Source organism: Aplidium turbinatum, chromosome 1, assembly GCF_918807975.1.
Source record: "Aplidium turbinatum chromosome 1, kaAplTurb1.1, whole genome shotgun sequence".
NCBI lineage: Eukaryota > Metazoa > Chordata > Ascidiacea > Aplousobranchia > Polyclinidae > Aplidium > Aplidium turbinatum.
In genome coordinates, this window is record NC_137472.1 from 48249661 (window position 1) to 48264187 (window position 14527).

Below are 14527 nucleotides of genomic sequence, written 5' to 3' on the forward strand. Positions count from 1 at the left end.
TGTTCAACTATATTTTGTTTTGATTAACAATAACCTAAATGCTGGATTTGGAACAAAAAATATTCAATTTCTCTGTTTATTTTTGATATTTCAATCAGTTGGTATTTTAATTATTGATATTTCAATTGCGTGGTTATTTTAATTATCGAGAAAATTCTAAAAATAAGTTTCTGATGAACCAAAAAATGCTTGGTAGAACGATAAACCATTTGCATACTGCATAGCCAACTGAAGTACAAGAATTTATTCCAACATTTTTTTTTATGAAAAACATTTGCCATCAATTTTGCCATAAAATTTGCGCAACATTTGCCCTCCCATTGCGTAGCATATAAGACGTAGCACGACATGTAATTAAGGTAGTAGTCTTAACACTGTTTGATGTCTTGTTTTTGGCGGTGCTGAAACAAGAGAAAAATCCAAGATAAATATAATCTTTCGTATGAATTTTACAGGCAGCCATCTGTGACTGCCTGACAGGTCGGTATTGGCGGCCATTAATGAAAGTTCAGACCTGGTTTTTTTTTTTCGCTGAGACTTTTCGGTCATTTGTCCGAAATGATTTGAAAAAATTCGGTCATTTTTTATTCTTTTGGTCATATATAGTCAATTGACTATATATTTTTTCGGACATTTTGACCGAATTGACTATATTTTTTTCAGACATTTTGCTAAAAAATCGGTCAATGACCGATAAATGACCGAAAAAAAAAAAACCAGGTTCAGGCGGCCATGGCCGCCAGCTATTTCGAGGCCTGCATATCAAAATGGTCACAACTGCTTTTATATTTCCTAAATAGCCCATAGTCCAGGTAGCCGACCATTCACTACATAAAAATATTTTTCTGGGTTTGGACCGGTTTAAACCTAGTTTTCACCGGTTAAAACCAGGTTTAAACCGCTTAGTGGTCAAAACCAGTTTTAACCACTTAGAGATCAACCCTGATTCGATAGTTTGACAAAGATTTCTCGCTAATTAGTACAGTGGCAGCCAACCCTCAAATAAAGAGAGGGCACTCAATCATGATGAATAGAAAATTACAGCTTCCACTAAGATAAAAACGCAAACTCTGCATCAGTAAGTTGATAAACACGTCCAGTTCTGCTGATGCTCGGTGCAGCAACTTTTGATATAACTTTTGTCTTAGGAACATATAAAATATTATCATGTTTTGGCCATTGAAACGTTTGACATGGCCCACTGGGATGCATGAACTTGACTAAAAGTTCTTCATCAGCTGCTGTATAATTCAAGATAATACCAATCCACCATGCCTGGTCGTATTTCACTGCAACATACTCCTCAACATTGAAGTTTTCAGTTTGCTGATGGCTATCAAAAAATTTGAAACAACCTGCAAACAAATGATCCTCTGCTGTGAATTTAAACCTGATGCTTGCAATACTTTATGAGGAAAACAAATGATAGCTTCAGGTGCCTGGTATTGTGTGGCATTGAATGTATCTTTTATTTGAAGCCAGTCGAATATCAATGAGCTTTTCTTTGGATAAAAAATAAAAACTGATTGAAGGCATAGCTGATTTGCAATAACTGTAAGCATCTTTCGCTGTCAGAATTTGATTTTGGCATGGCTGAGCTAAACTTTTGTGGAAAAGTTTTCGCTTAATTGCCCCACCAAGTCCATCACAAGAAGTCTTGTCATGACTTGTAACGAAGAAATTCCAATTTGCAGAAAATCCAAAGACCTGTTGATGATAGGTCAAACTTGAAAAAATTTTGAAGTTTTTTGTATTGCCCAGCACACCCATCTGAAAAGTACATACTCGATGGGTTGAATGAATGGATAGTTTTGTTTCAAATAGTGAGCCAATTCTTCTTGCATTGCAAACACAAAACTTGTATTATGATTCAGGTTATCAGAAAAGAAGGCCATGCTCTGTTGAATATAAAATGAAGTAGATACTGTAGAGCATCATTAGTGCCTTAATTCAAACAGAATAAAATGTGATCTTACTGATCATGTATTAGGTACCATATTACACTTCAAGTCTATTGATTGAAAACATTGTGAATATAGCAATGAAACATTTTTGTCAATTGCAGAAGTTTGAAACAAAACGTATTTATCATACTTTTGCACATGAAGCAGGTAGCTTTTCTTGACAGTTTAGCATTGGTTGGGGGAAAAAATCTTTTTGCAGATTTGAGATATGGGGCATTGAAATGAAGCACCCCAAAACTTTTGTTCAATAAAATAAAGTGTTTCCCTTTGCTTTTTTCACAAATGTAATAACATATTTGAATTCCTTGCCCCAAAAACTATAAGAATACATATTTTCATTATTTCTGTATTTTATAAAATAAGAATTATAAGCCATTTTTGTTTTTGTGATGCGAAAACAGCGCCTCTAGTGGCAAAAATGTAACTGTCAATATCTTGAAAACCACTTGATGGATTTTGACAGCGTAAATGCCAATCTTCATCTTTTCCCAGTAGCTCTAACATATTAAAAAATGAAGAAATTCTGAGAGGATGGGTTACACAGTGTGACTGTATTATAATAGAATGACCCATAGTAAATATTGGTTGTGCAACGGCAGTAAAAACATCCCAAATAGATTAATATTTTTGTCATAACATTTAAAGTGGACATGTTGATCAGAAACCTCAAGTGTTTAGCTTATGAAGTTTTTTTTTTTGTGTTCAAAAAACCAGTGCAACTACATTTAATAGCCAAACAGTATTACAAATCCCTATGTAATCATTCAATTCATATAATGGCATTTTATAACAACTAAATATTTCAAACATGCTATGAGTTTTAAATCATTCTAATTCCGTTGGTGTTTCTTAATTTAAGCATGCAAAATCGTGTCAAAGTATTAAATATGCGCGATGCCAGAGTTTTATAAAAAACACTTTTCTGCAGCTTCTCAAGTCTTTTTTTTTCAGCCCACACTGATATAAAAGTGTCTTACAGTACAATCCACAGATCAAATTCTCTGTGGAACAAACAAATTTGGTTGACCGGATCAACTGTCCATCACAATACCATGCACAAAAATCACTGCACCACGTGATGCAATATCACATGCAAATTCATTCTGTAGATCACCTCGGGTCGTGTCAATAAGTTTCCAGTCAATAAAACAGTCCTTTTTTACCTTAATCAATCTAAAAGAGAGACTGGTTTGCTGGCTGGGGTTGTCGTTAGAAAAAGATTCCTTTATCAGAGGACATGGCGTTGTAAAAAGTAAACTTATTAAAAGAACGCGTTGCTTACGTAAAGACGCCTACTGGCCTTTGGCGCTTTATTCCGAGTTGTTAAAAAGGTTCGCATTGTATCCTGTCCAGCCCTTAGTTCAAACAAATCCTATGATTTGTGGTAAATTATTAACAGGGCTGATCACTATGAACAACCAAGCAAGGAAATGAAACGAACGTTAGTGAATTTGAAATCATGTAAAAAGCAAGGCACACGATTGATGAAACAGCATGATAGCAAGCTACAAGCAGTCCTTCATGACGAGCATGATTTCATGAGGTTATGTTTCTTGGAAGATAAAGATAAAAACTAAAGTTAGCTACATCAATTTTTTGATGTGATGAATCTGCATCATTGGTAAAAAAAATACAAAACATGCTTTATTCTGTCTTAGAAATCAAGATGCATTTTTATAAAAAAAACAAAAAAAAAAACAGAGATAAATAAGGCGTTGATCTACCCAAAATACGTTAGAACCACTGGTTCAGGGGAAACGGTAGCTTGGGAAAATAAAATAAATCAGGCAACCATTAATTTAAAAAAAATACAAAGAAATAGTTTCCAAGAAGCAATGAAAAGCCAGCCACAACTAAAAGCTTCAAACCTGATTGGTGGAATCCCCGTGAAGAACCTAGAAATGACGGTTTAATTGTAAAGTGTTATGTTAAGCAACAAACCATGCTCCACTGAAGCTGCTCTGACAATTGAAGCCAGTGCCCCTGACGTTTAATACGCAAAACATAATCTAAGTGTAACTAGGTTTGTCAAAAATTTCAACAAAATGGATTAATCTGATTGCAATGCATATATACTTCAAATTGTTTCTGTGTTGAAGCAGAATTACCAATCGTGAGGGATGTATTGAGCGGCGGACATAAAACTGCAATTAAATAATAGTGACTTCATGGATCGACGATTCTTCAAAAGAAAAAAATGCATATTTGCCACATTCACCAGTCTTTTAACACGTTGGATGGGTAGCAAAGCTTTGTGTTAAGTAAATCCCAAACAGCAACACCCGTCATTTTTACATTGATTCAAAGTCTGCGGACGTTAAATCAATGTAAAAAGAACGGTCTTGCTATCTGGAATGATATTAAATTTTGAAAATTAAGCAATGAGAAATTTGTGGCTAAGGCGAGACCATTTAAAACATGTTTACCTGGAAAACTAAAAAAAAAACTGACATGAAAAGGAACTGATATGTAATCAAATGACATTTCCTTGCTCAATAATGTAGAATGCTGGCATTAGTCGAAGACGAATAAATTGAATTTTCCAAAAGCTAATGCGCATTTGCAAGATCTTAAAATGATCTGATTTCTCGATCCGTTACTACACATTAAGCAACACCGATGCTAGGTGTTGCATCAATGTCAAGACAAAACATTAGCATGGAGCAAAATAATGGACTTTCACTAAGACAATCCATACTAATGGAGTTGACATTCTCTTAAGCAAGAAAAGATGTTCCAAATGAACTTAATTAAGACTGAAATACAACATACCAACTGCAAAAAATACTTGTGCTTGTAAAGTAAAAGTTGCCAAGTGTTGCGATTTGAAAACTTTCGTAACAGCAGTGCAGTAGCATAAAGTACGCAAATTGTCAGATTAATTTAAAGATAAATAGGTTTCAAGTGCTACAAATATCAACAATTCACATCGCTTCAATTGGCGTAACTGTAAAAAGCTAATGGTTGTATGTTCAAAAATGAAAAACCGATAGCCTACTAAATTTATCGAATTGCATTAACTTCCTATTGAAAACATTTTGGTGAAAAAAGATACATTTAGATAATAAAACAGCACATACGTATATCCAAAAAAGACATAATACGTGGCAACTTTGCACGCAATCATCAAAACGAACTGAAGCAGCAGCAATTTTTCACAGTGGTTAGATTACAGTTAACAGCCAACAATGAAGTTTTCTGACAACAACCAACCAAACAAAAATGGCAATCATGAACAAAAGTATCCTTGACATTTTATATCAAGGGCTTTTGTTACTTGGCTTGAAAGCTATTATGAATAAAAACTCAAACACAAAACTTTATGTGATCTAATTGGTCAATTGGAAAATAATTTTTGAGTTGTTGTAGCATTGAGAAACGTTGATTTAGGATAACGCAGTATCGGATTTATACAGATGAATGAAAGATATCTGGAATACCGATTAAGTCGCACTTGATTGCTAGAAATTGTGCTTCAACAAACGCTTAAATGGGATAGAAATTCTATCTATTCACTAAACTAATTGGTTGGGGGAAGATGGAGAAGGAAAAGATGAGCAAATGGTTTAAAAATTGGTGAAATCGTTTCAATTTGTGACGAAACATGCAAGGAGCTAAAACAGAAAACAACCAACACACAACGAGGTTCATTCAAAGCATCAGATGAAGCCGGTTGCATGATTACATGAATCCGCGATACTTCTGGTGAAAAAGAAAATCTTATATTGAGAAATGACAGGTTTAAAATCTTTGTGTACTATTGCGTAATTTTGAAAAGAAAACAGAAAGACTTCGTAATGTAAAATCCCGTCTTCGAATTCACGCAAAACGTACCTTACCTTGCCCAACTTACACATTAACTACATGATTATATCTTATCTAGGTTAAATGCACTGAAAGTCTGAGAGCAATCACTATTGAAAGAACAGGAAAGCATGTTTTTGATATTCAGTCCTTGAAGAAAGATTCCTTGCTTTCAGTTGAAGCATACTACACTCGGAATGGCCCGTTTCGGTGAGTCCGATTCGGTGAGTCCGATTCGGTTAGTCCGATTCGGTGAGTCCGATCCCTTAACGGGGGATTTTTTCAATTTTTTTTTTAAATTATCGGGTACCGTAGCCTAATTATCATTGCCGTTTTAGGGTTAGGGGTTAGAGGTTAAGGTTAGGGGTTAGAAGTTAGGAACTCACCGAATCAGACTCACCGAATCGGACTCACCGAATCGGACTCACCGAATAGTAGCAGACCCTACTACACTACCCCATTTTTTGTTAAATCTGCATTGTTTTCATCAATAATAAAGTGTAACAAGGCCAAAAGCTGTCGAAAAAGAAGAGAAGGAAAAAGTATCTTTATACTTTTTTATATTTAAAAAGAACATTTATACTTTTAAATGTTCTTATACATTATACTCATTATACTTATACATTTATACTTATAAAGAACTTTTATACTTTGCATATATACGTGAGCGTTCGTTTTCATTCATTTCGTTGTTGATCAACTGAAAATGGAACCTTGACAAGTGGTGTAACATGCTTATAGTTTTACATCATTAAATGACTGTTCTAATTTAATCAGCTAGCAAAATGATGTATCGAAACGACGATAATAGTCCGCAACGTGTGGAAGCAACGGAAAAGTGGTGACTTTAGTCAGCTGGACAAAAACAAGAATCGCACCAGTCTGGTTAGGCTACTACGATATAGAGTTATCACTTCAGCTAACGCTATAAACTGATAACTTGCTTACAACAGACTTCATAATTTTCTCAAAAAATATATGCTTAAAACAGTAGCCTACCGTACCGAACAATGATAAAAAAAAAACTCTAATGAACTATCTAAAACTTTTAAATAGGTCTCACTTTTTGAAGATTGTCGCTGAGGCGAGGGTTGACGCGCTTGCCAGCAAGAATATTCCTCGAAGCTTGCACTCGAAACCATGCACGGCTGTGAGGTTGATCTTCCTTTAAAGCAATTTTACCACATAATTAAATATAAGAAGACGTGCATGCAATCAGTCAACATTTCTGACAAAGTTTAAAAGTAACGTAACCGCATTACAATACTTGCAAATAAAAAAAAACACCTCTCAAACATTCGCGAAGCATCACAATTACTTTCAATATAAAAAGTATATATAAGGTAACCATTTCTATCAAAGGACCATCACATATCACGCAAACGAAGTTAGTTAAAGCAAGAAAACAATAAATCTAAATGCAAAAGGAAAACATTTTTAACGCTCAACTCTGCATTGTACCTAGGCTATATGACCCTAAGCAATTCACGCCTGATCGTGCAAATAACAATGACTATCTTCAACCTGCATTTTAAGAGCAGCAATGTTTGAAGCATCTTCTTCGCTTATCTTTTCGGGTTTATCTATTGTCTTCATAAATGTCTTGACGATATCTTTCATTTTTTCATCGTCAGTCTTTTCACTTTGCATTAATCTTGTATCTTCATCAGTGCTCCCCATTTCTGCATTTCAAAGACAACAAAAGTTGACATTTTCAAAGTGATATTGTGGTAATAAAAGTGAAGTGGTGAATTATTCGAACAAAGAAACTTCTTTAAATATATATTTTTCAATTTGTGGGGCACTCATCGAAACTCGAAAGATGTAAATAACATGCAAACATGCATTTTTTGGTCAATCTACCTACTTTTTTCGTACATCCTTTTTATCTTTAATTTTTTTTAAATCTTTAATCATTTTTTTCTTGGTCATAAAAGGCAAAAGCACACTATTCGTTGCATTGATGAAGCGTTTATGAAATTTTTTACTTCAAAAGTTTCATTAAAAACTTTCGGTGTTAATGTAAACACGTGTCAATTTCCTAATTGAACATATGAGGTCTTGCAATAAAAATGTAGTGTAAAAACTGCCAACGAAACTACATCAAACATAAGAATGATACTAGGTGGAAAGAAAGATCAATTCAGTTTATTACCAGACCATTGTAATTATAAAACACTTTGAAACGTAATAAGTTTAATTTCAGCGGTTTTGAACAGCTGATCAACCACAAATTAGAGTATGGTTCAATTAATAAACACATAAAATTTTCAAAAAATCAAATAACAAAACTGTCGAATTATTATTATTGTTAAAAGCATTACAATCAATTTGCAACACTTTATTAAATAAATCCCGTGAGACGCATTAAATGTCCTGACGTCAAACCATATCCATTTAACAATCTCTGTGTAAATGGCATGAGCAATATTGATAAGATAGGCTACATGTCTTACAACTTGGCTGTTCGCCTGATGTATGCAGATGTGAAGTAGCAATGTCGTAAAACACTCGTCCCTTCTGTTCTGTACATACTCCCTCACGAATGGCAACTTACCTATTTCCATGGGCGTTGCAACTTTTTTTTTACCACAATAGTCTTTGTCTGCCATGAACGCAAGAATCACAAGAATAGGAAAAAAAGAAAACGTCACTGTTGCTTCCCAGATTTCAATCTGAAACATATTCAACACGTCACCATTCTGTAGTATGGTAAAGTTACCTTCGCAATATGTTGTCAAAAATCGCAACAATGACTTGCTAATGGCAAATTTGTAATTAAAGTTAGGAATTAACTTGAAAAGTCCGATAAAACAAAAAGAACCATGAATAGACGACTGACAACGAAATACTTGGGCAATGTAATAAAAATGTTTTTATGATTTTAGTTATTCTCGCTCTACAACAGCTAAGATCTTTTAGCGAGAGGGCTCATTTTTAATTTTATATCAGGTTTACGATCTGTCATGACATTATTACCCGAATTATTCTCACTGCCTTATGCAAGAACACAATCGATCCCGTTTTTAAGGTCTTCCGTTTGACCCGACCTGGAATCTATCTCAGATCTACTAGCTCTAGAGCCGAAGATGAAACCACTCGGCTACTGAGCTGGTACTTCGGCAATGTAACATTATTCCAACTTCGGCCACATTAGAAAAAAATAATTTGAACATTTTCAGCATGCCACTTGTGCGGTGGACTTTGTAAATTCGCTTTTCTGTTCAGTAAACGTTTTGTCCTGTCTTGGTTAATTGTGATTTGAATGTTATTCAACCCAATTTCTTTGTCAATCAAAATGTTGGGGATGAAGACCAGGCTTCTTTAAAGCAAAATAAATGATTATGAAAATAAATGAACTTCTTTTCTAAAGTTATACCGTAGCCAGAAAGTGAATTGTTCAAAAAGCGTTAACAATCCAAAGGTTGTGCTACTTTGAATTCAATGTAGCTCATATGCTACATGCCACTAACTAGGTATTACTATATTTAGGCTGTGTAACGAATCTTTTATTACAATTACATGCGTTTTCCTTCCTTGCACAAACAAGACGGTGCGTTTCAATACAAATGATAATAGGATGTACAGAGTTTGGCAAGTGATTTTGCATTCGAACAATGGAGTTTCTCTTCACCAACTTTTTTTTTAAAAGAATGGGCTAATTTAAACACAAGAAAAATTGTGCTGGCTATTATGCCTGGATCAAGTACGGTAGTTGAACAAAAAAACTCTACATCAATATTATATAAGAGTTAGCAGTTTTACAGATAGCAATGCATTGGTGCATGAGTTAGATGAAGTATCAAAAACCAGCTAACAATCATTAAATAACTTAAAATCGAAGAACAATAAATAATTAAATACACAACACCTCAATGGCAGAAATTAAAAATGTATGTTAGCTTACTTTGTTGGGGCTTATAACAAGCAAAACTAAATAAAGCCAAATGTAAGCAAATAATGATGAGCTTGCAGTTGTAGCAAAAACTTTCAATCTTCGAATTTTTCGAAACTCTCCATCAGGTATGCCCATCACACAAACCGCAATTATAATCAATAGATTGAAAGAAGCTGAACCAACAATCGTGCCTGCAAACAAAAGCAGTGCGTTTCAAAAATAAGAAATCTATTTTTTTGTGATTCCAAACCAGTAATTATTCCCACAAAAAAACATGAATTATGATATAAACTAAAGTACAGTTACCTGGCCCCAAAGCACCGGCATAAAAGTTATTTCCTAGAATTTCAATTATGGAAAGTAATATTTCTGGAGCAGAAGATCCCAGTGCCATGAGAGTTAAGTTGGCCACTGTGTCATTCCATACCCTAACTTCCACAACCTCATAGCCTTCTTCTTTGTCCGGACGAGCAACTTTTATCTGAAATCAAACATTTGTCAACAATAAAACAAAGTTGTGTGAACAAATATTACAAGCAAAACACACAGAATACATAGCTATAAAAACATTTTTCATCCTTTTTGCTTTTAAAATATTTGTGAGGACGAAAACTATTTATATAGTATTATAATGTACAGTTTTTGCCACCAACAATCCAACATATTATTTTGGTAACGCGTAAGAAAAATAGCAAACATTATAACATATTTTAACAGAATGAGACAACACATTGCAGAGCTGCAAAGCAAAAATAAATTAATCTAATATTATAAATGTAATTTTGTAATATCGTGCAATCTCACATATAAAAGCATAGGCGCCGGGTTTTGAAAATCGCCGGGGGGGGGACAAACTTTCTAGCCGACTGATTGCTTACATTCAAAATGCTGATATTTGTTTGTCAGCATTGATGTTTTTTGCGTCTATATGCCATTGTATATCCCCAAGCTTTATAATGTAGGGGGCTAGGGGCTACTTCGAATTATATGCTGGTCACTTTGAACTTTAGCTCTTAATACGCGTAGATACTAAACTGAACAAAAACGTTTTTCAATCATTGTTACTATGCTTCAACCATAGGCGCCGACTCCGGGGGGGCGGAGGGGCGGCGCCCCCCCCGTGTATTTAGCTCGGGGTGGCTGCCCCCCCGCAAATTATTTAAAAAAAATCCTAAAGCAAATGTTTCTAAGTTCAAATTTGCGTTAGTTTGACCTTCATTGCGGATCGATCTCAATTAAAAGATCTACTTGTTGCAACAAGAGCGCTGCTCCTAAGATAACAAAAGAAACAGAAGTACGGTAGTTGATAAACGCCAGCATGTGCCGTTGAAGCATTGTAACAATGATTGAAAAACGTTTTTCTTGATTTCTTCCGCTTTGTTTTTTCTTTGGAGTGTCAATAACGAGGTGCAGTTTGCTCAGTTTAGTATCTTCGCGTATTAAGAGCTAAAGTTCAAAGTGACTAGCATATAATTCGAAGTAGCCTACAGGCCTCGAAATTCGTTTTTGTTGACGGCGGACAAACGTGTCCGGTCTGAGCAGCTATCTCGGCGGACAAATTAAGTCTCACGGCGGACACACCAGTTTTAGCCGTCGATCTTCATGCTTAATCACTTTATCTTGATAATAAATCTTCGCTATTTCAGAACTATAACTACGGTTTTAAAAGGCTTTTTAAAAAATCAGTAAAGTCACTCTGAAAGGCTTCATCAGACCAACGACTTGCGCTTGAAGAGTCAAAGCGCCATGTAGCTGGTCAATACGTCACATAACTGATTAACTTCCACCGAACGAGGTCGTGTGGCTTATTGCGTCACAATGCTTTGGGCAGGAGTCGGAAATTTTCTACAATGACGCTACTATTTTCTGCTGTGCAAAGTTTCACCAGCTTTTTTCTTTAAGTTTATTTTTGCGTGTCATGTGAGCGAAAATGAATTTTCCTTGGGTCTTTTCTTTCTTACTGTAATACCAAAACTTAACAAATTTTGTTGCATCTTGCTGTAATAGCCTACTCGTATAATCTAATTTAGTAACCAACCTTGCCGTATCATTATTACTCGGAGATCAAAGCCAGATATTGTGACGTAAAACTTGAACTAAATTGCGCGTGATTAGTGTACTGTAGAAGTACCTGTACTCCTATCGATTCTTAGCAAAGAATTCACCTTTGTTACGCTGATTCAATGTCATCAATCCTTGAAGCAACGTAAAAATCGAAAGTTTTCCTCCTTAAATGGAAGCTAAGCGATACAGTATTCACATTTTCTAGATGCGCGCTAGAATGCGCTGGAAAATATATTATTGCAATAATTGTTCGTGCTATGCAATGACGATTTGTATCGCTAGTTCCTGTGCTGTTTCTCGGCGGACAAATATGACCGATCTAGATGGTACTTCCCGCGAACACCACATGCTGTGACGGCGGACATGTCCGCCGTGAATTTCGAGGCCTGAGCCTACATTATAAAGCTTGGCGATATACAATGGCAGATAAACGCAAACAAACATCAATGCTGACAAACAAACATCAGCATTTTGAATGTAAGCAATCAGTCGGCTAGAAAGTTTGCCCCCCCGGCAATTTTCAAAACCCGGCGCCTATGGCTTCAACGGCACCATGCTGGCGTTTATCAGCTACCGTACTTCTGTTTCTTTTGTTATCTTAGGACAGTGGTTCTTAACTAGGGTTCGATCGAACCCCTGGGGTTCGACGAAGCTGTTTCAGGGGTTCGGCGCGAACGTCCTCTGAAACATTAACACATGGCCTACTGAATGGTAGCCTACATCAGCGAATATTTTTGGAAAATATACTGCAACAGCAGATATAAACAGTCCATACTCGGATGACATTATCGAGCTTCAAGAAAGCGAGATGTAAAAAAGAAACTTCACCACAACAAATCTTCAAACGTTTTAGTGCAAACAAATGGAAAGTTATCCTCTTATTACAAAAGTTGCCCTTAAAGTTCTCATGCCATTCGTAACCATTTATTTATGCGAGCTTGCGTTTTCTATTTTGGTGGATGTTAAAGCAAAAAAAACGAAACCGGCTTGCATGCGAAAATGACATGAGAATTGCTGTTTCCGAGACAAAGCCTCGAATCTCACTATTAGTCTTAGAAAAACAACAACAAAAGTCTCATTGATACAGTTATGTAGCCTATTACTATTAAATATGGTAGATTTTTGTTTTTGGGACTCAGCGAAAATTGGGGTTCAACGAAAGCTTGCAGATTAGCGTAAGGGTTCGGCAGGTTAGTAAAGGTTAAGAACCACTGTCTTAGGAGCAGCGCTCTTGTTGCAACAAGTAGGCTACCGGTAGATCTTTTTAGATCGATCCGCAATGAAGGTCAAACTAACGCAAATCTGAACTTAAAAACATTTGATTTAGGATTTTTTTAATAATTTGCGGGGAGGCAGCCACCCCGAGCTAAATTTACGGGGGGCGCCGCCCCCTGGAGTCCGCACCTATGTATAGAAGGTTAAAAATAGATTCATTTCATAGCTGAATTTTAAAGTGAATTGCACAAGTGAAAACTGCCATTTAATATTTTTTGCAGCAAGTGAAAAAAACATTTGTTTTTATTGCAACACATAATAAACGCCATTGCGTGAAATGATGGGGCTAAGCTAAAGCAATAAAGCATGATCATACGATATTAGAAACTAATTTACTTTACACTGATGTAAAGTTAAGCATTAGTTATCTAAACAAATATAAAAAAGAAAATCAAACATCTGATGCCAGACATGACAATGAAATTCATTATGATTCCTATTGTTTTGCACCTTGATTACCGAAAATAAACATACCTCAGTCGTTTGGCTTGTAATAACTTCAATGGCACACATAAAAGCATCCGCTACAAGTGCAATCGCCATAAAACTCCATAACAAGCCAACTAAATATATAAAAGTACGAAACTCTTTACTCCATATTGATTCATTTATCAGTGGTAAAATTATGCCAATATCATTGCATAAAAATTCTGGTTGACCACAAGTAGCATTGAGCGACATTTTGCAAAAACTGATAAGTGATATATTAATACAACACTCACTTATGATCTTGTACCATCTGCAACAACAAAATTTTAATAACTGTGATACTAAATAAGAAAATTAAAGTTTCATTTAAAAAAAATGACTATACTGTATAACTACAGTGGCAAATACAGACAACAAGTGGCAAAATTCATTGAAAAAATACTTTTAACAGTCATCTAATTGCAATACTTTCCTATATGTAATATTGTACTTTTAACCTTGTACGTATTGTTTACTTTTAACCTTGTATTATATGTAGGCTAGCCTACCTTAATAATAATGAGAGCTCTATTACACCCTTCAAAAATAGTCTACCAGCATATTCACTTAAACTGATAGACTGTGCAAAAACTCCTTGAATAAAATTCATCTTCATACGAAATGCAATGATCTCCCTATCTTCCTTGTAGTCTGATATTCAGTTGTTTTTTACCATTAAGTTTCAGAATTTTAACTCTCACTTTGGATTATTATATATATACATATATAGCTGTAAAATTCTCATTTATTGCAAGCCGATCAGGCTTTCCTGTTTTGTCTATTTCCATTTTAGGAAATTTAACCTTAAATTCAAGTTGCTGCTTAGTTGGTTTATTTGTTGATTTTTGAATCTTTATCCTCAGACTGACAAAGCCTTGATAGATTATTCCTGGCAGTTTCGCATAGGCTACTTGTGTAGGATTTTGATAGAGGGCCAGTTACCGAGACTGATTGATTTGATTGATTGCTTGAATCTTTATCCTCGGACTGGGAAAGCTTCTTGCAGAGCTTAATCCTGGCAGTTTCGCATACTTGTAGAGGCTTTGGATCACTG

The 14527-nt window shown here is 35.2% G+C and overlaps 1 protein-coding gene across 2 annotated transcripts in view; it reads right to left on the minus strand.

Moving 5' to 3' along the window:
* Positions 1 to 13733, minus strand: part of LOC145781743 (sodium/calcium exchanger 3-like) — a 33828-nt gene extending 20095 nt beyond the window's left edge. Inside the window, exons 1-7 of one of the 2 annotated variants that reach the window (XM_082593416.1) lie at positions 13480 to 13733; positions 9973 to 10147; positions 9676 to 9857; positions 8326 to 8443; positions 7293 to 7450; positions 6832 to 6933; positions 3833 to 3859 (exon numbers count right to left, since the gene is read on the minus strand). In XM_082593416.1, the coding sequence (XP_082449542.1) occupies positions 3833 to 3859; positions 6832 to 6933; positions 7293 to 7450; positions 8326 to 8443; positions 9676 to 9857; positions 9973 to 10147; positions 13480 to 13686 (969 nt within the window). In that variant the 5' untranslated portion in view covers positions 13687 to 13733. The remainder of the gene's footprint in view (positions 1 to 3832; positions 3860 to 6831; positions 6934 to 7292; positions 7451 to 8325; positions 8444 to 9675; positions 9858 to 9972; positions 10148 to 13479) is intronic. The other variant, XM_082593423.1, reaches the window with a different exon arrangement.
* Between the last annotated feature and the right edge of the window lie 794 nt (positions 13734 to 14527).